The 26,420-nt window shown below is 38.1% G+C and overlaps 1 protein-coding gene across 2 annotated transcripts in view; it reads left to right on the top strand.

Moving 5' to 3' along the window:
- TMEM117 (transmembrane protein 117) overlaps nt 1-24,621 on the top strand; it is a 224,456-nt gene extending 199,835 nt beyond the window's left edge. The window contains exons 7-8 of one of the 2 annotated variants that reach the window (XM_067289948.1): nt 14,018-14,147; nt 23,641-24,621. In XM_067289948.1, the coding sequence (XP_067146049.1) occupies nt 14,018-14,147; nt 23,641-24,281 (771 nt within the window). In that variant the 3' untranslated portion in view covers nt 24,282-24,621. The other variant, XM_067289949.1, reaches the window with a different exon arrangement.
- Nucleotides 24,622-26,420: the final 1,799 nt, after the last annotated feature.

Genomic DNA, 26,420 nt, shown 5'->3' with positions numbered 1-26,420 from the left:
ATGCTTGACAGCAGGTTTATTGCTCTCTGGGTTGTAAGTGAGTTTACATATTTAACAACAGAAAAGCTTTGGGCAACAGTTATCAAATGCTAGGTAGCACTGCTATAGACCAACACCCTCCTAAATATGTCTTGTAATGCATTTCTCATACCTGAATTGCTACATTTGGGTGTGCATTTTTTATCTATTCATTATTTTGGCAAATGTAAATTGCCCAGGACCCTCCAATGTGTAATTATATGTTTTGAATGAGCACCACAACTTCACTAACAGACATTTGTTCTGCAGACACACTAGGAGAATTATAATTGATGCCTTTTTTATCACTGAATGAAAAAAGATAAAAGTGCTGCTATAAACTGTAAGTTGAAATAAATTATGTAAAATACATAATTCACATAATGACTGTCCCTTTATAAATGTTCCTATTAAGTAACCATATCATTTGGGATAATTCCTCCTTGAGGAATGCTGTGAAAGAACAGATCATTCATTATCTTGACTTGGTGAATTGCTCTAAAACAGCTCCTCTGATGAGAAAATTGATTTAGCATTTCTTTAAACAATTGAAAATAAAGCTTGAATTTTATGTTTGCCTGTCCAGAAAGTTTCAGTTACTATCTGTATTATATGGATTTGGCTATTTAAACTGAAACTCCCCAACAAAGACATGGATCCACCTCTCCTCTGCGTGCAAACACACATGCAGAAACCATCCTTTAAAATCCCACCTGATCTATTAATCATACTGAGAGAATAATCACTCAGCTGCTGTAATGTAGCTCCCTTGATTCATTGATGCCAGTAATTAAAGTTTTGGAGTCATATTTGGAAGTTTGGAAGCTATACATTTATCCATACACAGTCTACTGCATCTGGTACTACCCCCATAAAAGTGTCTGCAAGAGCAGGCAACATGTAATTTCTTGAGGCTTTGTGCATTCTGTGGCACCTTTGTTAGGAAAGTTCCCAAAATTAAAAAATATGAAGTATTGATTTAAGTTTACCACTTGTAGATGTTAAGGAGGAAGTTATGGAAGAAAATACAGTAAGGGGACATGCACACAAGTACTGTTGTCAGTGGGAAAGATTACAGAGATGTAAGGTCATATGGGCAGGTGAAAGACAGAGCCAAATTTTTGAAATGACAGACAGTGGAAGAGACCATCTTCCCCTTCAAAAAGAGGTGGGCATGGGGCCTGTACGACTGACCCTAAAGAAAATTCTCTGTGAAAGGAAGTTGGCAAGTGATCTTCCAAAAGTAGCATTGACAGTGAGTTGGAGAAGGGATTTCTTGCAGATCAATAGTAAAGAGCTAGCAGGCAGGTTGCAGGAGCGCATCCTTCAGAAGGGTCTGTTAGTTTGGATAAGCTTCTGCCAAGCACTGTAAATATGGTTCCTTGTCTACACTGCATTTCCAAACCTTTTGAGGTTTGTCCATCCTGTCTTGTCTGTCATTTTTTAGAATTAAAATTCAGCCTTTCCTTGTAATCAGAATAGTTGCTATATTTAGATTCAAATCTCACTGAGAACACTTTAATTCATTCAAAGCACACCACCAACCTCTGATATGTCTTCAAGATTCAAAAAGAAACCTTAACAACATTCTCTCTCCTCACAAGGATTTTGATGAGAATTTTTAAATTCAAACCAAACTGTTGTGTTTGTCAAGACCACAGTGAGTTAATGCAATTAGAACTTGGTTCACTGTGTTTTTGACAAGTTCTCCCAGGAGATTTCTAAACATTGAAAACCTTTTAGGATGAAGTTCATGTTTTCTGCACGCAGTTGGCAGAGGCAGATATATTGCTCTGGTATAAAAAGCTGAAATTGCATTTTTTCTCTCTTGCACTCAGGAAGTGAGCTTTTGCATTGGGGTCAGAGAGGAGGCTGTAGAGGAGAGTTATCTTCCCTAGTTTTTATTCACATTTGAGGCTATATTTTTGGTTTTATGGTTTTGTTCATTCTTTAAGGCATGTGATTTATGTATGCATAACATACAGAGATTCCCAGCAGCATATCCCAAAGGGATAAGAAAATGAATGGCTTTTTGGAGATGGGAGGGCAGTTTGCATGGGAGACCTTAAGTAAACAATTTCTGCAACTATTAAGTCACGTACACTCTCTGTGATAAGAGGATATTTCATGTCACTGAACTGCAGTGAATGACTAATGTAATATTGCAGTCTGTATGGATGATACAGTATAATAATCCAAACAGTGCACTAGTTTTACATAGCCTCTTATTATTACTGAAAATAGTAAAGCTAGTATAGCCTGTACTAATGTAAGGGACAGTTGTTTTCTTATTTTTCTCAAAGCCTCTTTAGTCAAATGATGTACAATAAAATGAAATAAGGATATCTTATGACAAAGATCTTACAATGGTTCTTAGCAACTGGATTATCCTGTAATTTTTCTTCTGCATGTTGATGAGGAGGAGTATGTTTGGGGTCTGATTTAGTAGACTGTTTTGTAGTTAAAGAATGACTTCTCTTAGAAAATGTGAAACTATTTAATATAATAGAATAATATAGTTAGAATGTAATATAATAATATAAACATATTTCCCATCATTCTGAGACCTTGCTCCAGTGCTGAGGTAGGTTCCTCACCAGAAACCATCTGAGAGGGGATCACTACCAGTCTGGGAACTTGTCATTTTATCTGTTCACAGTCTCTTGTGTTAGACTGGGGATACCTTGGTGTTGGATATCTCTTTTTCCTTATCTAGATGGTTTATTAAGACCCAGTTGCTGTTCAGCATCTCAGTGTCTGTAGGGTAGTGCCCTCTGGCACTGCAAGTTGCAGAGCTCTCTGAGCTGACTCTCAATTTGTCAGATGTGAAAGGATGGATTCCAGTCCGCATTCAGCTTAATTCTACAGTTAACCTCCTGGCCAAACACCCTGGGGAAACAGTGCCCATCCCTTTTAGATTTCATGGCCCCTTCTACTTATATGACCCTTCAAGCCAAATTTCACCTGAGGGCTGTACTGATATTTCTTCCAAACACTTGGAAGAAGGTTGGCAAGCAAGTCATCGCTTTTCAGGCTGCAAGAGGCTTCTTTCCATGGGGGGCAGGACATGTCCAACCTCCACAGGGCATTGCCTCTTCACTTCACTTCCCTTCACACCAAGGAATGTCATCAGAAATGTCTGTCATCGGCTGGGAATTGGCGTGGGTGCACTGGTCATGCAGTGAGTGAGGAGAACAGAAGTTGCATTTCAATGCAGTAAAAGGATGCATGGAACGCATTTTTAGTTCTATGGTTAAACATAGTTTCTTGGGTCCATTGTTACTGAATTTGGTAATCTATATTTCATGCACTGGGTTGAGCCTGTATTTCACACCGGTGCAGTTAAGAAGGCTCTTTCCTTTTGTTTTCATGGATTTATACTTCCCAGGAAATTTTCCAGGCCATTTGCATCCAAAGGCTTGGCCATTCCCATATAAAAACTCCTGAAATTGTGGGTTGTACTGAGATTTAATTTGAGGTGGCTAAGATAGATACTCCCATTTGATGAGGGTGCACCTCACCAGAGGAGTTAATTGAGCATTTTGCTGTGTATCTTTCTGATCTGGTGAGAGGGTCAAGAGAGACTGTCTCATATCATTATTAAAATCATTGTGATCCATGTACAAAAATAGGTAGATCACTACAAATACTGAAAAGGTATTCTGAGGTCACTAGACCAGCCATCATTTCCAAACAGTAAGGACTTACGTGTTCTGAAAGAGGACTTCAGTGTGAGAGAGGACATCTCCTTTGTAGCATGTACTGATAAGCCTAGAGTGACTCATCAGACTTTTGGAGAGGGACTCAGCTGAAATATCAAATAGTGTGATTCAGCTTGAAGTTTAGGACCCCTAAACATAGGTGTCTACAAGGGAGCTATCTATATGCTAGTTCCCATCATGGTGAATGGAAATCTAATCAATACAGTTAACAAATATTGGGGACTGATTTGGCAGCATGTATAATGCAAATAAGAATGGACAAAATAAACATCTATATAATATATGGGCATTTTGACTTGTATTCTAGACTGTTGATGATTGTTTGAAAACATTTTCCAAAGATACTGATATGCAAGTGATGCTGATTTTGTTTTTATGTGCCGCTAACCTTTATATGTTTCCTCTACCCTCTTTTACTACCCAGATGTGTTTACACAACAGCCATGCAAACATAATGTATGCACTTTGTACTGCACCCCAACTGATACCAAACTAGTTTCTGTTACTTCTGGAACAGATGTGCCTAATGCCACTCCATAGGTGTTGAAGATAAAGCTGGGGGGCATATGGGAAAGGAATTCAGGAATGCAATATGTTGCATTCAGGAAATACAGCTCAATACATTAGCAAGCACAGTATGCTGTTGCTAATCCTATTAGCAGTCTAAAAACTCAGGACATAGAAAATTATTTCAGCTTCAACTAAAAAACAAGAGAGGAAGCTGGGAAAACCAAATTCCATGTTACTGTTGTCCCTAACAAAAAAACCTAAAGTGCAGATGACTAGTTTTTGCAAAACAAGCCTGCTTTCTTTTAATAGCTGTGTGCAATTTTCTTTTCCTTTCCTTACATATTAAAACTGGTACTTTGAATTACCAAAAGTTATGAGGAGAAAAATAATTTTGGAAGAGACTTATCAGTGATTATAAAGGAAAGGGAATTTGCACTGCTTTTTGGTGTAAAACCAACATTTAAGTTTATGAGACACATTTTGCCATGAGTTCCAGATGCATCCTGTCTTTCTATAAGTCTTACTTCTGTCTTCTTTTTAAGCACTGTTAGTTTTCTCAATATCTGTCAAATGCAGCATATAGTTCTTTTTTTCTTCAATGGAAAATGAATATTACTGTTTCACAACTTTAATCACAGCAAGTTGAACCCTGCACAAACACCCATGCAATTTACAGTTACAGATAAACCAAAACAAGTTGGACAAGAGTTTCAGACTGAGACCGTTGGTCCAAGCCTACCACTTCAGGCTTGATCCTGATTGTAGTTAATACCAAAGGGCAAGTTTATCATTTTGTTTGTAATTGGCCTCAAATTTTCTCGGAACAGACAATGGTAAAACATTTCAGAGCATATATGATCTTAAGGAATTTTTTCTGGAACGGAACAGCTCCTCAGTCATCCATTTCTAATGCTGAGACAGCTGATTTACCTTCCATATACAGTGAACAACATATATTAATCCCCTTGCCCCAGATACTCTTCATTTCTATAACACCATTTTTATTATGTTGCAAAGCTCATAGCAAGGGAAATATCTGCGCAGGTATTTTATTGAAAATCTATCTTCTTGGGTTTAGGCAACACTAAAAAACACCCTTAAGACTTGCATATCAAGCAACAAAGAAATCCATTTATGTGGGTGTTTGAAAAGAAAAAGGACAATATACTTTTTAATGCAACTGAAATTACCTGGAGACAGTTCCCTTAGTGTGAAATGACTCTAAAACTCAAGACAGAGCCTACCATTTTCAAGTAGATAACAATGGCATTAACAGTCTTTGAAAATCCTGAAATGATCCAAATTTCATGTTACTGTTCAACTGAGATGCGGGTACATGTTCCACACGGCAAGGGTATGTGTATGAATGCTTGGGTACTCGTATTGTTGAAGATGATTACGTAGCAATGTATTTAAAATTTAATTTTATTCTCCACATCAGAATCAGAGTCAGATATTTGGTCTTTTGGCGTATGAGAAATGATTAAGTACAGAAGAGTGAGTTCTAGTCATGGCTGGTGACAGGAAACTGTAGTTTCAGAAAATCCATAAATATTGCATATTGTTAGTGAATGTTCATTTCTCCTATTCACTACAGAAATGGCTTCCATAAAGTGTGTTGCTGAGGTAATTAGGAAAAACTATTATGACTAGCTTGCTGGTAGTTTAGGGAAGTTTCGTGTAGGGAACAAGATACAGTTGCGTTTCAGGAGCCGATTTCTTTGTTTCTTGCATGCACACCTTATTGTAATATTACTACTTTATTTAGCAGCTTATCCAACTCAAGAATTAACTGCAAAAATTTACACTGGTCCTGCAGCATTTCATTGTCAACAAAAACAGTCAAGAGTTGTCTCTGGTCAGACAGGTAGATGTAAGCAATAGTTACTTCTTTGGATTTAACTGGTCAGTGTGACAGGTAATCCTAGGTACCTGATGCGTGACAGCCACAAGTTTTCTCATAGACAGCAAAGGAGAGTTGTGGGGGAGAATGAGGAGGAGGAGAAAACCCTGCAGCCAATAGGGAACTGCACGGGAGAAAGCTTTAAATATCTAGAAGATTCATAGCCTGAATTTATATGCTGATTTTTCAATCAGCTGAGCAGCTGTCATGCAGAGAGTCTGCACCTAGGCTAGTGAAAGGTCTGAAGGGATCTGAGTATGAAAGAAAGTGTCCTATATTTAATATGATCAAAGAAAGGAGTGAAATGGTCAAAGAAACGAACTAGGAAAATGGTCTTTGCAGCAGCATTTCTCTATCAGTGAACAGTTGCAGTTGTGAAGGCTAGAGGAAAAGATGCTGATGTAGCTGAACAGCAAATGATGAGAGCCTAGATAAGAATTTTAGCTGTGGGGTTTGATAGGAATAGTCATAACTGTTATATGTTACGCAGGAAAGATCTGTAGTATCAAGGCATTACCAGGCTGTGAGGAGTGAACAGAAGATGATACTGAATTACAGTCACAGAGGAGAGAGAGAAGCAGTGCTGTCTGTCACAAAAAGTCATCTGCTTGTGAATATGGGCATGGATACAGGTCTTTCAGTGAAATGCAGGCATTTCTTATTTTAGGCCATACGAAAATTTGAGATTACTTTGAGCTTGCTGTGGAGAAGCTAAAGACCAATTCTGACATTCTAATAACAAGAGTCACGTTTTGAGGACTTGTGCATAGACAGCTTTGTCTAGGCTCAAAATGCATTAATATGTAGATCCAAAGTGCAGAGACCAGTGGCTTGTTGGGGACCTGGGTGACCTCGAAATGATTTCCTTTAAATAAGCAGGAATAGATAACAGACAAAAGGACTCTGAAATGTTCTTTTAATGGAAGGGGTCATCCAAGGCCAAACAGAAAAAATAAAAAGAGGCCATATTGCTGCTCTAACTCTCAAGAAGGGAGCTATTGCTGTCTCATTATGATTTTCTCAAGTGAGAAAATGACTGAGCAAGACTTGCAGTGGTCGTTCTAGAGAAAGGCCAGGAGCTTGATGAGGACAGAGGAAAATTCCCTAAGCAAAGACTGAGGAGGACAGGAGCATAAAAAGAATGGAGAACAGCAAGGTTGTGGGTACGTCCATGCCTTGCATTGCAGGGATAACCTTTTTATACTGACATCAGGACCTGAAAGCTTCCTTCAGTCCTCTGTCCCAGCTGCCAGGAACTCACCAGCTTGGCAGTGGCTGGGGGAAAGTCCAGCGGTGACACAGCAGTAGTGTTTCAGGCACCTTGTGTAACCTGAGTACCAAGAGTCAGCTTGTCTATTTCTACCCTGCTTTACAGTTGTCTGACAAGGAGAAGGATAAGAGCTCATCTGATCTTGATATGCAGAGGACCCAGGAAAGACTTCTCTCTGTAAAAGGCATAATGGTATTGCAATGGATCGAAGAAGAAAGTAGAGAAATTCAGAATGTAAATAAAGCATTTTTCCAATGCATTTTCCAAGAGGATGTTTCAACACTGAAACAGTTTGTAGTATTATCATGGATTTTCCATATCTGAAGTCTTTAAGTCAAGACTAAAAGATAGGATGTAGTTGTATCTGCAGTTAGGGACTTTGTGCCAAAATTCCTTGTGGAGTTTTATGGTTGTTTTACATGGAGCCAAAACAGATGAACAAATAACTCTTTCTGGCCTTGAAAACTATGAATAGATTAGCACTAATAGTACAGACATAAAACCTTATGACAAATAATGCTCCGCCTTTCACTTTGGGGACTATAGTAGTGCCACAAAAGTCATCCAAGTTTATAGGTGGATAAGGTTAAAAGTACATAAATATTTTTGGTTTAGTGAGAGCTAAAACCACAGTGTCTGCAGAGCTTTCAGTCTAGTTAAATAAGGTGTTGGCAAAGAATGGGAGGCTACAAACTGAGCTGTAGGTTTGATCTCACAGGTATAAAAGTGAGTTCTAGTCATGGCTGGTGACTTCCTTTCTTATGTGTATTTGTATGAAATATTAAAATGATATTTGTATGAAATATTAAAATGATATTTGCATTTTAGCTACTCACAGCTGCAGAGATCGCAGCTGCAGAGATCAGTGCGTGCTGCACCACTGCAGTGTAATTAGAGATAACCACAGAAGACTTGGGCCTTTGTCTCTGAATTTCAGCAGTTCATTTCTTATTTCAAACACTTACAAAATTATATAGCCATTGCCTCTCATCAGATCTTGTCTATCTCTCTGCTTGTCTGCCACGTTCTGAGAGGTGAACAAAGCTATTTGAGAGATCCAAAGATACCTGAAAACACACCCTTCTACTTCATAGCTTAATAGGATTTTTATAAATTAAATAAAAATTCCTCTAGGCAGTTTCTGGAACAAACAGACACATACACATTCATTTATGAATTTTCTCAGTTCTTTCCCTGTATTTTTATTTACTTGCTCTAAGGGGATTAAGTACCAACTTATTCCTAGCCTTAACTTCAGCATATATCATCACTACTTAAAGCTGAAATGTTTGGTGTGTGTTTGTCCCTTTTCATGATTATATCTGAAAGGTGCTTGTATTATTTTTAGTGTTATTTCATATTTACAGTGTACCAAACACCCCATGAGCTACACAGAGACAGGAAAAGACAGGAAAGCATGGCACATTTGTTTATAATTAATCATTATCAGCTTTTAACCCCAGGCCCACCTTCTCTGTGGCAGTTTTCCCTGGGTGGAAAGGGGCTGGCAGCTGAGCAAAGTGGGGGGCTGTGTGGATGGAGTGCAGGATGCTGTCTCCTGAGGACTGCAGTTGGGCTCCCAGAGAGCGTAATATCCCCCCTGAATCCGGCAGGCACCTGGTCCCAGCTCCCCGGGGCTGGGAGGCATGGCCCAGAGTCTGCAATAAAAAGTGCCAAGCAGCAAGAAGTAATCCCGCAGCATGCCAGAGTACTGGGCACTGTTAGTGTGCCCTGCGCACCCTGGCCGGAGCCAGTGAGGAGCTCTGGGGCAGCTGTGTTTGCCTCTCCATCAGGACACAGCCTCCCCAAACAGCCATTGCTTTTGCCCAGATGATGGCAGAGAAGGGCCCTATCACATCAGGAAGCGTGGCTTTGATGCTCAGTTACCATTACCAAAAATATCTTTATGTAAAGAGATACCAAATTGGTGCTTCCAGCACTAGCATAAGGTCTTAAACCAGTCCCTGGCCTTGCAGCAGACAGTGTATGCAATGTAAGCTTGTTTGGCTTGAGGAACTAAAAGCTGGGGAGAGAAAATCAAAATATGATCTCCTCTTCTGCAGTAGTCAGGGTTTTTCTTCTGTGCTTCTATATTTAATGAGATAGCAGCTGGAAATCAGAGGTGCTCTCTTTGCCCACTGCAACACTAGGATGAACCCCTCAGTGATCTTAAATTCATCCTCTGGCTGCCCTTTACCCATGACTACAGAGTGAAACCAGGCAGTAACAGTTGATTTGGGCATCCCCCAAAACTTACCAATGAAGTTGCAGACTTCTGTGTAGCTAATTTAAGCCTCCTTGTTCTGGGTTGGTTTCTTCTTCATAGACTGCCTGGAAGTATTCTACAGCCCCCCCAGGCTGAAAAATGCTGAATTAGATGAATATTAGAAAATCGGTGCTGATGAATTTAAAGAAGAAACAATCTGTTCATGCAGTATGAGGGATACAAATACGAACTAACAGTATGCCTGTATAGATTTATTTTTCAAACTGTGCAAGTGCAGATGCAATCCAAATACAGTATTTTGGGCCCTGTTCCTAATGAGACCATAGGTACTGCAGAGTACAGGCACCTCGGTAATGAGTACTAAAGCTGATCAAATGAATTTTGTATAATTATCAGCTGAGAACTTAAAGGACGTTGCGTATGTCACTCATACGCCAAAGAAGAGCAGTTATCCCAAACTGATGATCAGAGACCATGGAGGGAAAATACTGTGCATGAAAGCATGTTGCAGATCTGAGATCTATTTCAAAGAGGGAAGCATTTAGATTTATGAGGTTGTGCACTGGAGCTATTAGTGTACCTGTTAACAAATGATGCAGATTATTCCTACTAGGCGCCTTGACTTTCTTAGAAAAATGGTTGTCTGAATGTCATTAAAATTAAATTGCCTTTTGTTTGTCAATAAGGAAAATATTGATAACGCAGTCAAAACATTTGGGACAACGCTTTTTTAAAATCTGCATAGCAAAATGGCTACTTTGTTGGGCTTAAATTTGACATCCTGATATTGGCATTAGCCCGAAAAGTTAATAGTCATCTGCTCCTCTCCTACACGTTAGTAATAATACAGCAATGTGTTCTCAGGTGATGTGTCAATACTTGGACAGCACACATGCACATTTATCAAAGCTATGACTAAAGGGAAGCCCCAAAGGGTATTAAATTACCTAAATTGAAGCTTCGTTTTCCTAAGTGCTGTGACTGTGCTTTCACGGAAGTCAACAGGTTTAACTCATTATTTTGGTTTCCTATTTTTTAATATTGCCTTCAAAATGTTTGCTTTTATTTTATATTATTTTGTTTTGTTTTGTTTTATATTATTTCTCTATTTCCAGTGGGACTGTTCTTAAATAACAGATTGTATAACCAGACCGATAGAGATGTTACACTGAAAATCTTGTTTATGGGCAAAGAGAAAACACACCTTATAGCTAAAGTCAAGAACTTAGTGTTAGCATAGCTGAAATCTTAACAGTCTAATCCAAGAATTATTATTAGTTAAGATCTAATTATTACATAAAAAGAAATAATACTTCTGTGCAGAAGAAGTTTGGGTAATAATGATAATAGTAATACAGTTAAAACTGTTAGGCACACACTTCTTGGTTTCTATCCTTGTACCAATGTTATGCTCACCCCTGCCCTGCTCCCTGGGTCCTGAGGATGGTGGTTTCGTTCTGGTGGGGGAGAGTGTTACCACAGGCCATCATCACCTGGAGGAACATGATGTTGATGTTTTCTCCTTCCTCATTCTAGGATCTATTTGGGTCTTTTTTATGTTTGCTTAAACAGTTTTGCACCTTGCTCTTTCATCATCGGTCTGAAGCTCCATGTAACATCCAAATTTACGAAATATGGTGCCTTTTACATGTGTTAGATACCGTTTCTTTGTTCTCTGTGTTACTCCTAAAACCTGCTTTGTCCAGCTCCAGATCTGCATTTCTTTAACTGACCATTGGTGAGTTGTTTGTAACGGTGGGATCCCCAGTGCCAGGCCTGCACGCTGTCTCTTATCATCCCTTGCCTGTGCTCCTCTGCACCGCATCCTGGCTCTCTCCTTCTCAAGGCCTCTGTTATCCTGCCAGGCTGGTATTTCTCTGTACTGTATCATTATGTTAGAGTCGTACAACCATGGCGGTACCATACAAAGAAAAACAAAAATAAAACAAATTAGCCATAGCCATCTGGTCAATTAGAAAAATTGCTGTTATGTTTAAACCAAGTAAAAAGAGCTGCAAGCAGGTCAAGAACAGTCCAGACAGAGCAAGCCCAGCAAGCCTGAGTCTTGAGGTCTTGCAAACTCAGTACAAAGCCTGTGGTCTCTTGCTAGCAATGGCAATACCATATTAGAGGGCTACTGAGTAACAGAGGTCATGGTACAATTCAGGCAAACTTCACACAGTGTGTGGTAAATATGTAGAAAATGTGGAACAATGTACATGTGAAAAGTTGCTGTAGTTTGGAGTGTCAAATATGTATTTTCTGGTGAGTTCTTCGCTCACCTGTTTTGTGTAATGCAAACAGTAGCACCCTGCACTGGGATTGGATTTTTCTGTTTTGGGTTCTTTTTGATGAAATGTTTTCCGGTCTCAGTAACTGTTTGTTGAGACAAATAATAAGGTAAATTGTACATCTGACAGAGTTGACGTTCTGCTTACTCGTTATCAATATGCATATAGATCAGAAAAAAAACTGAACATTTTTACAAAAGTCTGATGCAAAGACACAGTCTAATACAAAATTCTGTACAGTGAAATTTTATGGGTAAGCCAGCGAAAGGCAGTTAAAACAGTAGGAGCAGTGGGAAAAGTGAGAGCAGGAGGCCAAATTTATGATCACGTTTACTTATTTCTCGTATGAGTATGCAGAGTCCACAGCTCTCCATTTGTTTTTCTTCAAGGATATGTAATGTATTTCTTCCTACTGGGGTAAGGGTATGTATGAGTTAACACAAGACACAAGTCCAGAGGTGTATATTGGGTAAGTGATGTTGTGAACTGAGAACACACACCCATAAAATATTAATCTTTGAGCAGTTTTCAATGTGTACCAAGTATAAGAGGATGGTTGCAGATGCGATGTAAGTAAGAGATTGTGCAGCTGGGCAATCATTACCATATCTCATGACCAGGAGTGCGTGTGCTGCATTAGTGATAAGGGAAGAGGAGAGCACCCTTATTTCTTTTATCTTCTATCTCTGTACATCAGCACTTTCTGTATTTCCAGTATACCTGGGAACACTGAGAACCAGGTACAAAGGATTTCTCATTGCTTATACTCTTACTAATCCATTTAACTCAATATCACAATCTGTTAGTGCATATCAGCTGCTGTTAGTATTATGGACACGTTATACTCCTTGCTAGTAAAACTCAGTCTTCCATTTCCCTTCCACTGTAGAAAATGTTGGAGCTGTTTAGCAGTTCTTGAAGGTTAAGTCATGTATAGTGGTTTATCTTTCAAAGATGATTCTTAGTTTCTTTTTTTTTTTTTTTTTCTCATTGCCATGGCCGGGTAGGAAGGTTTCCAGCCTTAGAAAACTGAAGAAAATTGGAATTGGTTCTCTTAGAGAGATGACTACACTGGGGTGGTTTTCACGCAAAGGAAGCATAAACCATTTACAGGGCTCCTTGCATTTCAGATTCCTTTATCTAATTCAGATGCTTGCTGCAAATTGCACTAGCTTGTGGGTTAGAAATCCGGGTGTATGCATGGGAACAGGGCCAGTATGTTTTTCACAGCAGATCTCCAACAGTCTGCAGCTCACAGAGTAGCCACTCGGGCAGTAATTATAATGTTTCTAGCAGTATTGCTAGACTTTCAGTTTTGGCTGTAATGAACCATGCTATAATACCCATTTTGAAGTGACCAATGGTAGGTGCAGGTAACCAAATGAAAAGTTCCATTAAATTCCACGCCTTCTCAGCTGGGTTTCTATATGCTACCAAGATGCACATAATAATAGGTAAGAGCTTCCACATTTCCAGTGCTGCTTTCTCAGCTGAAATGTAGCAGTGGAGAAAACAGTACTTGAACTGATTCAGGCAGATTATGTTGAAGGACCTTCACTTGCAAGCAGTGTTCATTTAGCTGTATTAAGGCCTAATGCTGAACATGCCCTGCAAGCAGAATGCAAACATTTAAAGGGTCAGGCCTTCTTTGCCGATTTCTTATATGTAAATTTTTTGCCAAATTATTCACAGAAGCTGTAATTAGTATTGCAAGATTGCTGTAATAGGTACATAGTAAACCTGTTCTCATTTTTTCGCAGAGCAACATATAGGTATTCATATATTTAGATAAAGAACCTACTGCACTAGCTGATAATACAAAATTATTGCCATTCTGAAGTGAATTTTTAAACACATAATTATATGCAGTTGAAGTAAAAATTATATTGCATTATCTAATATAAACAAGATATTCTATTTCAAGTGGTTCAGTCAAAGTAAAAAAATCTAATAATGGGAGACTTAAAAAGAGAAGCATGCCAGTATCCTTTCCCTTTTATTAAGTTAAATCATTTTCAAGGGCAAAATCTATTGTGAAAGCTTATGTTTAAGCTCTTATATTTTTTTCTTTAACAGGACTGGGAATTTCCACATTTTATGGGTGATGTTGAAGTGAATCTCCCAGGTTTGCCATCTGCACATATGCAGTTCAAAGTACCTTACTTCCAAAAGATCTTCAAAGAAGAGTATCACATACATATAACCGGTACGTAATCTTACAATTACTGTGTGGTACTGTGGCACAGTCACACAGTTAACTGCTTCTGTTTAGTAAATATATGTTAACATGTCCTTAACCACATCCTTTTTTGTCCCCACCCACACACTTACTATCTATCTGTCTGTCCAGCTATATACAGATACAAATACAAATACAAATACACATGCATATGCATATACATATACATGTATGTGTACAAAGATCTCAGGGAAGTGAGGAATCTGTATCATATAAACCAAAGAGACCTGCTGTTCTTCATGGATTTCAGCAACTTCTTGTGACACTAAGTAATACCTACTGTAGCTTCAGGGATCTTTTATCTAAAACTACTCTCCAGGGGAATTAGCAGCTTATTTCACTTTCAAATCTCTTATGCTTTCAGATGCTTTTACTATGATTTATGCTAATATCTTTTCATAACTTCAGTCATTCTCATCTGGCAAAGGCCACTCATAACCACACTTCTATCAGTCATCTAACCAGAAACAGACAGTTAAATAACCTCAAATAAAATAGGATTGTAGTTATTCAAATGGATGGTAAATATAGATATAAAGGACCCAATCCTTGCATACTATAAGACACTATTTTAGTAACAGCGGTGAATGAAAAAGAGAAGAAGATTAAATAGGGGTAAATGTTTTGGTTTTAGCTTCAAGCTGTGCAGAAGGATATATTGATAAGAGAGAGATGAATGATACTGGATAGAGCAAAAAAAATGCAGATATGAATTGACAGTGGTCTTTAACTGCTAATAGAAACAATCATAGGACATGAGACTGTAAAGGAAAAAGATATTTGAGAACATCCAAAGACACCACTCTATGAAATTCCTGCAGAGCAAGGACAAAAGGAGCATTCAAAGAAGATAAAAAGTTAGTACCAGGAACTAGTAGGGGAGCCACAAGTTCACCAGGCTGCAAAAGCTAAGGGAAGAAAATGTGCCAAGGAGGAAAGAATTATGAACCCAGGACTCAATCAAGATAGGCTGAGAGTGAAACCTTAGAGAGAGCATTTTTAGCAGAGAAGATTAGAAATCTGAGAGGTCAGTTTGAAAACTGGAAAACAGGTGCAAAAGTTACCTGCTGGTTATTGGATGAGAGAAGGCAAATGGGCCAGTGGCGAGTACAGTTGGAAAAATGGAAAGATAGAAAGTTTTTCGAAGCTGGATGTAGGAACTCTATTGGACTACTGATAAAATAGACAACCAGCGATAAGAAAGAAGGACTTGAGGGTATGTGTGAGTGAGACAGTTTGAGCCACTGATGGTTTATGGAACAGGATGAAGTGAAATAGGCAAATGATCTCATGGCCAGTGACTAGAAAATGTAAAGTGAGAGCTGGGATGTGCAGGTGATGGAAGAATGCAGATTTTTCTTTCTGAAAGTGAACAAAATCTTGAGCAAAAAGAGAAAGGAGAGAAAAAGAGACTATAAGCATCAAATATTTGACATGAACTATAGGCACAGGAGTCAGGGCTAGTGAAAAATATTTGTTTTGCTGCTTCTCAAGACTAAAGCATGAATTTGGAGGGGCTCAATCCCACAAGCATCCCAGATGCCCTGCAGTGAATGGATGAACCGAGTAGCATGAACAGCAGCTGAGGTATGCTACAGTGGGCTATGCCATCAGGTATAGGAAGTCCAGATATAATTAAAGTAGATGAAAACCAATGGCTAGTATAAGATGTACTGAAGGGCAAAGAAGAACCCTTTTGCACTGTAGAAGAGTTGGGGATATTGATGATGATCAGAGAAGAGCAAAGAATAAGCAACAGCAAAAAACATAAATTAGGGATTGGAATTACAACTACTAGCAGTGCTGCTGTTTGAAAACAGACCAACTAAGAAAAAACAATATTTATGCATTGTAGAGTCCTCTGCAGAGAGAACTGGAGGCCTCTCTGATTTTTTGGCGAGAAGGCATTCTTTAATGAGGATGAGCTAATGAATAGGAGCTGAGGAATATTTTTCCCTGCTCAGCATTAACAAAATCCATTTATTAGATTTACTAGACAAATCAATCCATTTGACTGCATGTCACATACTCTGTCTACTGAGTGCCTGTTTTATCTCAGTGCTACATCACCCTTTAGGAGATCTAATAAACAGCCCTAACACATGGCACAAGAACCTCCCTTTGGGTAGGTTTTGCTTGAACCATCTGTTCTTGCCATCAGTTCTTGTCTTAGATTAGGGTATCATCTTGGATCATTTTCAAGCTCTAGTTATTGTGTGGATCTGTAGATACTTGTAATTTTCTATCCAAATCAAAGAGCTTATAAAGGAAAGAACTGGTTCAATATACATGACAAGGTGAATGTAATCCAATCTAATGAGAGTAGAGAGTGGTGCATATGAATGCAACTGCACCAGATGACATGAGGACAGGACATTGATAATGGCATGAAGGTAAAGCCCACTGCTTTTTTAAGCCTTGTTTAATACATGGGATCAATAATGTTAAATTTAAGAATATTACTTCTTAATAATAACAAGGAGGAAGCAAAGACTATGGCCTGAATATCATTTATGTTAGTACTTACTATAGGGATGAAATCAAGCTGCAAAATCTATGACCTGTGCCCTGATTTCCAAAACTGAACACCCTTTACTCCCAAATAACAAGGACAAAGAAAGCATGGCTGAAACACCCATTTGCCATCTTTTTCCTAGCAAATTTTATTCTTTATAAGCTTTGTTCTTTTTCAATCTGTTTTGGTCACTGTTGTTTGATACAAATAAGAGCAGCTCAAGGACTGCCCTGAGCAGTCCTGTTTGGTGCTGGGCTGCTGTAATGAGCAATGATACCACAAAGAGGCAGCTCTAAGCAGAGGGGTGTTCAGAGGGGTACAGTACTTTAAACAATCTTTCTGTTGCTGTGTGCTTACAGGCTTTGTGTAAGTTCAGTACAGATGAAGGATTTCACAGTTACATGTTCTGTGTTGCCAGCTCTCATGATTTTATCACAAGTCTTAAGACAGTTGCTTTTTTTGCTTTTTTCTTCAAGTGTCAGCTCCTGGATTCAGTGACTATGTGAGAATTTTGGCTTTCATATTTTTTAAAATATACCTCATGATTGCAGAAGAAAAATTAAATGTTATTTCTGCATAACTGTCTAAAAAGCAGATAACTATAGCACTACTAAGTATGTTATTTTTAGCCCATCTCACTACTTTAAACTAATAACATGCTTTCTTAGGCCTGACTCTTGATTTCTGAATGTTGTAAATAGGCAGTAATGTTGAATTAATGTCCTCAGCCTGTAGATGATATGCTTCAGTGTAATTTTAAATTTACTATCAAAAGAATATCTTATTTTTACTAGAAACTGAGTGCCTCATCTAGCTCAAATTTCTTTGCATCTAGGAACTTCTAGCAAGCATCTAGTCAGTATTAAATATTTTTATCCTGTTTTCATAGTTGCTTTTATCTATGAACATCAAAAATGACTTGAATTCCGGCATCTGCTTAACTTATCTGGATTTCCCTTGACAGATGGTTCACTGCAGTGTGTGTGTTTTCTTTCCTGGGCTGCTGTTTATGAAAATACACAGTCAAGCCTAGTTTCTATAATACCCAGGGAAATTTGTGATACTTAAAAGTAAATTTTGTTACTTCAGATTCTTTCATTGTTGAAAGGCACTCAAAGGCCTGGCTGGCACCCTTTAACAGCAGCACTGGAGATCCAAGAGCATCTGCTATCAAGTATGTGGATAAGTTTCAGATAGGAAATGTTAAGGTTTAGGAATCAAAACAGATGGGAGATTTTTTTGGCCATTTGTAAATGCATTTCTGAGTGCTGATCTAGCCAGAGTGCCTTTCCACCTAAAGGAGAGATTGTTCCCTTCATGGTTTCATGGCTGTCAAGTGCCTAGCCAGGCTGACTTGTGGAGTTGAACCGAAAGTGTGTCTAGATCCAGGCCAAGCACAGCCTACGCAGAGATGCCTGAGGGGGCCTGTGGGCAAAAATAGAAAGATTAGAGGTGAAAAGAAAGCTGTCCATGAACACAGACTTGGAAAAATCTCAGAGGGTTTGCTGCTTAGTTCAGAGAGTTTGCTGCTTATTTCATCTGAGTGGTCTGTATGCATGTATCTAGCTAATAACACTGACACGACAGAAGAAATGAAGAATGTTTCAAAGATACCTGAATATTTTACAGAGGTGTCTGAATGTTTTTATATGCAAATTGCAATTGAGATAAGAGTTGAAAGTCAACATTTTCTATGCTACCCTCTGGCTGTGGTTGCACATCATGAGGCCACTTGAGTCTAGCTGTAATAAATGGGATATTCACATTTCCTCTTGACCTCAGGATGGATGCTGAGGACTGGCTTCTACATGAGGCCTGTGTTTTGAGGACATGACTACTCTTTTACTGAGTGGACGTGCAAAAATAAAAATGTTCCAGAATCAGAAGCTGTTTTGAAATATTTGGACCTGCAGGATCTGCCTCAATTGCCCAGCAAATCAGCTGCATTTCTGATTGGTTGTTTAACCCCTTGTAGACCTTATTGGCCTCTTTAAAAATGAGTGCTGTCCAAACATCTTGTTCAGCTCTGGCAGATATAGGTGCCTTTCTGGAAAAAGGAAAAGAAAAATCCATAACTCTTTGACTGTGAGAAAGCCCCTGGATTCACATACAGTGCACAGTTGCTCAGCTTCAGCGAGCCGTGTAGGGAGAGGGCCTTTCTTGCCTTTCTAAGCAACAGTCCCCTATAGATTAATGTCCAGAGCATATTCCTATAATGTGTCCCCAAACTGCCATAGGTGGAAATAGTCCCAGTGCCAAGGTTTCCCATCCTGTGAGTGCCCTAGCCATTAGGATACAATGCACCCCAACAGCTCTGTTTTCTCAGAAAATAGGGATGCAGTTTTCATGCCCAAATAGTGGGTGTAGACTACAAAGCCTAGGAAGAGGTGCCTAGGGCTGAGAGTCACAGCCTATTTTAGCACTTGATTTTCGGCATGGAACTTCCATTGAGGAGTCTGAGTATATTTTTTTGCTGTTTCCTGAAATGTATATTAACCATGTTGACCGGCCTTCCAGTCTTGAGAGCTGATCTTACTGCTACACTCTTCTTCTCAAGCAGTGTCTGTGAAAAAGCCACCTGTTTCAAGAAGGGCTAAATAGTGCTAGGTGTATGACAATGTTCTTGGCAATGCAGACCTCACTGGAGTTGAACCAACCCTAGATCAAAACTGGTACTGATCCTACAGAAAAGTATTGGTTAGGAAACAAATGAAATGAAGACTTCATAGTGTAGGACTCAATTTTCCCTTTCCACTTTTCTTCTGTAATGAAATTTGAAGTACTGAAAAACAACTTATTTTATTTTTAGAAGATGAATATCTGTGGCTGTATGTTATATATATTGTATATATTCTGACTCTTTACAGAACTAGAGACTTGAGCTGGTCCATGTGCAAGGTGAGAAGTCAGGAGTGGCTGTAGCCTTTCAAAATTTAAGACTTCTGATTTACCAAATCCATTTCCTGTGCTGATCAACCTGTATTTCTTTAGCTATGAAGATGATTTGCTGTCATGAACAGACAAAGTTTGCTGTAAAAAAAAAAAAACATTTTGTTAAATTTAAGTTGTGATAGAAAATCATTTTATATACATAGAGAAATTATACATGTGTATAATGTTAAAGATAGGTCAATACAATACAACTCAAAAATCAATTGTCCTGGAGAATTATCATCAAATATATGTTTGTCAGTGGAGACTTCCAGGCCTTTTGGTTCAGTAGTGTTTCCAGAAGCATACACATTTTTGGAATAGCAACAAGTGGTGAGGATGCATCATTTCTACACAGCTATCTGGGTTGCTTGATAAACCGGTCTTACTCAGCTGTCACACATTCTAGTACAGCTGCGCAAAGTCTTGGAACAGGGATAGACAGCAGCAGACACTGTATTCTAGAAGGACGCAAATACTTTTTCTAAGTAACCAAGACAGCACAAGCTCCCAGTAAGTAGTTTTATGCCTAAGGATTTTAGCACAGCCTTAGCTACAGAGAATACTGAGTGGGCGTAGGAAGATGTCATTGTGTTCATATATGGTTACAGTGAGACTATTACTGAAATGCAGTGTTTCTTCTGGTGACAACACTTTTCAAAAGAAAAGGAAAAATCAGAATTCAAAGAGGAGTGTGACAATGACGCAAAGTGTGTAAAAATTTTCTAGAAATGAGAAACTTAAGGAGTTTTGAGTAGGTCCACCACTGAACATAGACAGGTCTCAGACAGCTAGCTGCCACTTAGACATACAGGGTAAGATTCATCATAATTAACCTGGGTGTCTGCATCTAAGCTATTTATCTAGACTGCCTTTATAATCCCACTGATCCAACTGATACAATCAGTGGAGCTTAAGGCTGTTGTCCTGCCTGCCTAACCTCATCTAGGAGCTGAGTGAGCGAGTTTCAAGTTCATGCTTTGAATAAAACAGGCAGAACATCTCTTTTGTATCAGACAAGTACTCTAATTCTTGATATAAGAGGGGTGGTGCCCTCTTAGAATCCATCTTAGAATAGATTCACAATTATGAAACCACAATGTAGGACAGATACTACGTGAAGCCTAACATCAGGCACCTAAATACCTCTATTCAACATTTTCAGTGTTTTTTGCTAGCTTCTTAGTCAACTCCATCACCAGCAGCAGGCTGCCTTCTGAAGTCTCCTTTGGTGGGTTGCTCTACACATGTAGTATTAAGGACAACCTGGTCACCCAGCTGATTGCTGTGAAATTCACTAAGTGCCATCATACATAAAGATAAGGTGCTGCATAGCTCAGTACTGAATCTAAGTTCTCTTTGTCAATCATACCTGAAGCCTGCAATCAAGATAACCATAACAGTCCCTTTTAGCCTTTATAAAGGCCATCTCAATAATGTCCCCATTACATTATGCTTAGTGTTTTGCTATTTCCAATTGCCTGTCTTTTCCCTACACATCTTCACTCTTGCCCTGTCAATCTGAAAGGAAAGAGCAATATTGGTCCTACGTGAATTTTCCGACTTCCTACTATCTCCCGTACCTAGCAGATCTCTCTGGAGAGTCACCTGTCTTGGCTCTGCAGAAACACAAAGTCCCACAAACATGTTTTTGATGGAGCCAATAACAAAAGAAGTGGAAGGAAGTTTCTCCAGACAGGCTGATAATACATTTTCCTGGGAAAGGAATGTGGCTTAGGAAATTAACTTTGGGGCGGTGCTGCCAGGGGTGTTACGTTCTCATTGAAACGCAGAGGAATATTTGATGACACGTTTTTGTTCCACAAAATGTCCAAGTGCACTGCATGTACAACCATAAAGCAGGAAGGAAGTTTTGAATGCAGTAAATCGTGTTCTCATTCAAACTGGTTGTGGATAGGTAATAGTTCTAATACTTGTGTTTCTTTGTCATTTGTTTTTAGCCTGGTTTCCTAGGGAAATGAGGATTGTATGATTTAGTTCTCTATATGGGTTGTCTCACTCTTTATCCATCTCTCAGCTGATCAGCTTCAACTAATTTTTGAACCACTGCCAATTTCAAAAACACTTCTCAGAGGGTAGAAATCTGAAAGATAGTTACATTCCGATAGTTTCCTGAGACATGGTGGTTAAGTAGAGGAGAATCATCTAAGTTGGTGCCCAGCTGAGGAAAAGCAGGTAGAAATCAGCCATTATGTATCCTGTTTGACAGTAGCCAATTGATCAATGAATGTGTGTGTCCCAGCCAGCCCATCAACACACTCAATGCAACATATTTACTGTCTCTGTTTGTTGAAAGGTCATGCTTGATGGAGAAGCTAGGGTTATTGTGATGGAGAGAAACACAGAAAATATATGGCAGAAATCCATAGGAGATGACATTACACTAGCTAGTATTATTTTTATTATATTTCATATTTTATCATCATTTCCAGTGTCTTGGTGTTGATTTAAGGAAGTTAAACACTATGAAATGTGATGATAATCATCTAAAACCATACTTTTCTAAACTCACTTCTTCAACAGGTCAGTTATAATATTGATGAAAACACAGAATAAAGCTAGAAGAGTTATTAAGGAATTATGTGAAGAGTGCAGTTTGATTTCTGGATAGTGACAATAACACAGCAGAATTAACATTCTTACTCATTTTCAGTGTAAAAATAACCTAGACTGAAGAGGACCATTAAAGAACAATTGCTGAAATACAAGGAGTTACACTAGAGCATTCTGGTCCATGGTACAACTTCAATGCCCAGGCTTTCAGGATCTGGAATCTGTTTATTCTTTACCAAACCTGTGACATAATTCATTCTATAGATGCTCTGATACGATTATTTTAGTTTTTCACTTGAAACACAATTAATTATGATTAAAGCATAGACCAATGTCATTATTCAGCAGCAGGGACATTCCTCACTGAATGTCCTTCTGCACAATGCTGTGATAGGTTGCAGTCACAAATCCTCAATCCTAACACATCTTTGGTGACATGTAGATTTGGTGGGTTTTGGTTGGTGTCAGTCGTCCCTGCACAGGTAAGATCTTAACATGTTCAGCTCATATGTAAGAAATGCTTAAACTATGAAATTTGTTTTGTTTTGTTTTTGTATAATTTGTTTTGTGAAATCATAGAGTAATTTAGTTTAGAAGGGACAGGTGAAGGTCATCTGTTCCAACAACCTGCTCAAAGCTGGGCCAACTTTGCAATTACACTGAGTTATCTTTTATATATTTTGCATACCTGGAGGAGGCATGCAAAAGAGTAAATTTACACCTCTTCAGTAATCAAAGAAGAAAGGTTTCCTCCTCCAGTATTGCAGGAGCCTAATATTATACTCTGAGTCACTCTGTGGAGAAGTTTCTCACCACACTGACTATAGGTAAAGCTAAGCTGACTAGCCTCCCAAGACTAAAATCAGCCCTTGCTGATCTTTTTGCTCTGAGAGAGTAATATCTGTAAATCACAGTTTATCCAGTAGTCTCCACCTGCCTATGCCTGGGCACCATGGGTGGCATATTAAACAATTTAAGTGTCTACTCTTAAAATTTACATAATTACCAACCCCCCAAAAAATCTCACCTCAGCCATTCCTGGCATATGAACATTTCTATCAGACATGGCCTTTTCAAGAATTTTCACCTGAATATTTTTAAAGCCTTGAAATTAATACCCTTTAAGTTTATTGATCACATCACCTAATGGTCTAACCAACAGGTCACCTACATACTGCAATGTAAATTCAGTTGATATAGTGCTATGCATTACAAAATCATTTTGCATTAAATTATTTTATTATGTGCTCAAATATAATTGTGAAACACTAAGGGATATTCAGCATAAATCTGACTATGATGAAAATTTTATTATAACTTTGTTTTACAGATTAATGAAAAAAAGGACTTTTTTCTCTGAGTAGTATTTACATATTACCACATCTGTTGTGCTTCTGAAACAGATATGTCAGATGACAGAACCTTCTTTTTCCAATACAGGCAAATGGTTTAACTATGGAATTATCTTTCTGGTTTTAATCTTGGATCTAAATATGTGGAAGAACCAAATATTTTACAAACCTCATGAATATGGTCAATATATCGGTCCTGGACAGAAGATCTACACAGTGAAGGACTCAGAAAGCTTGAAAGATCTTAACAGAACTAAGTTATCTTGGGAATGGAGATCCAATAACACTAACCCATTGACCAACAGGACCTATGCCGAAGGAGACATGTTCTTGCACAGCAGATACACAGGCTCTAGCCTTGATGTCAAATGCCTGGCTTTTATTCCAAGTTTGCTGGCTTTTGCATTGTTTGGTTTCTTCATCTGGTTCTTTGGGCGATTTCAGAAAACCGATCAAGGCATGGAGAATTTAGACAAATCTTACACAAGAATGAAAAGAAAGTCACCATCAGATATGGGAATGACACGAGAAAATACACAGGTGTTAGTAGAAGAACCATTGAGTTTTCAAGAACCACATCTAGTATCCATAAAATCAGACTTAAGTGAAATTGTTTTTAATTCTTCTCTCCTAACTTCTGAAAACTTGAACGCACAACTGAATGAACAAGATAGCCCTTTACAACCAGTACCAGAGTCCTCTGTCCCTAAGAGTAATCCTGTGACCTAGAGCCTAATACCCAGGAAAATCAGTTTAAGTAAGCAGTTATTAGAATAATTCAGTTTTACCTTTTGTAAGTTAAGATTTACATAGTGGTTAGAATAAGAAACTCAACCTATACCACAAAGGTGCTCAGCATGCTTTTTCTAGGGATTTTGTTTTCTATTTGTATTATAGTACATGTGCCTACTGTATATCTAACATTCCTGTATAGATTGCTTCCCAAAATTGCACAAGCTGTTTATTAATACATTACCTTAACTGTACAGTAGTGTATTAGATGATTACTTGCAGGTATAAAATTCTACCATGGTGGTGCCTTGAGACATTAAACTGTTTTTTAACTGAACACCAGATGTATAGCACAGTTCTTCTAAACTATTTTGTGAAGTTTTTTGTATATGGTTATTTCAAGTATCATTTGATGTCTTAACAGAGGAGACAGATGTAGTTATTCCTAAAGAAGGGTTTCTGTTAGGACATCACAACTTGACTTTATTGTTTACTCATCTATGGAGTCAGTGACTTTGATGACTGGACTGCAGAGAAGCATGTTGATTACCTTTTAATTTTTGCTGGCTAGCTGTCAAACACACATACAGATACATTATGTGGTAAACAGTAGAGTGATAATACAGCATGGGTCACTACTTTTGAAAATATGACTTTCTCCATCAGTAATTGCAATTAGGTGATAATGCCTAATTATATTTTTCATAATTAAACTACTCCTTAATTAAAAATTCTGCCCTTCACCTTTTAGAAACAGAGGTGAAAATGCATAGTTGAAACAACTTTTTCCATCATCACACCAAACCTATGCAGCATCAAAGGGCCAATGGAGTGATTACAATAATAGACACAGAGGCTGTTACATCCAGTATTTGTGCAGTTACGTGTAGATATGGTCTGGGGATACGTGCTAGTGTGAAACACACCACACAGGTAGACAGTCTAATTTCTCCAAAGATTGAAGAAATGTGCAGGGGTTTTCATTAAAGTAGATTAATAATGAATTGTATTGTATCCTTTTTTTTCCCTCCTTCATCCATTAACCATGAATGAGTGTAACCTGGAAGCAAGAATGTAGTGCAACATTTTTTTCTGCTTCTTTGAAGGAGATATTGGAATATGAGTTCCTCTGCTGTATGATCAAACTATATACAGTAAAGAAATTGCATGTCTAAAATATCACAAAGACTCTGATTTGCCTCTAATTTAGTTCTATAAATTGTTTTTACAAGTTACTAAATAATAAGTCATTTTTAAGTCTGAATTATTTCCCTGTAATTTACTGGTATTGCTGTATTTCGTCTTTGTGACTTTTTTATCATCTCAGTTGTTTTGATCTATCTGCTTTTAAGTTTTCAGAATGCTGAATTTAGCATGCATAAGAGAACTATGCATTTATTAACTGTCACTTGAGAACCAATTTTAATAAACATCATTCGGCAATTTTTTATTATAAAGCAGGAACATATCCTGTTAGTTCGGGGATTTTTTTTAACACTTTACCAATGCATTGTCCTATTTAAAATTATAAATATTTCTGACACTAAAAAAGATTGATAGCATCATAGTAATGTCAAAATCAAACATTTTGCTCATGGAACATTTAATATTTCATCAGATGAAAAAGTTCCCTTTTTTATCAGGCTAAATGCATAGCCATTAAAAATATACAGCTAAAAATAAAGCTGTGATTAGGTTTTGCCTAGTGCAGCCTATAAATTTGTTCTATTGACTTAAAATATTTTCAAAGCCAAACTATTAATTAGTTTTGGTAAAACACTGTGAGATCCTGCCTGTACTGTATAGGATGTGATTGTACTGATGCTTGACTTTCAAACAGAAAATGATTTAGAAAAGTAAGAGCATTTGGTAAGTAGTTACAGATATAGCTAATTAATTTTGCAGGTATATGCTTCTCTGTGTATTTTAGATACTCTAAACCCAAATATTGAAAACCTCACATCAGCCCCCCCTTTTTTTTTTTTTTTTGGTGCATGGGAGTGGAAAATCTATTAATGTGTAGGCAGAAAATTTGAGCCTTACTGCCTGCATGATTACATGACTGAGGAAACTGTCATTAAGCAACTGATCTGCAGCTAAAATAATTGTGACCTCACATTGAGGTCATTACAAGGT

The sequence above is a fragment of the Apteryx mantelli genome, chromosome 1 (assembly GCF_036417845.1).
Source record: "Apteryx mantelli isolate bAptMan1 chromosome 1, bAptMan1.hap1, whole genome shotgun sequence".
Classification (NCBI taxonomy): domain Eukaryota; kingdom Metazoa; phylum Chordata; class Aves; order Apterygiformes; family Apterygidae; genus Apteryx; species Apteryx mantelli.
The sequence above is the reverse complement of the archived record's forward strand: the minus strand, read 5'-3'. Positions and strand labels throughout refer to the sequence as shown.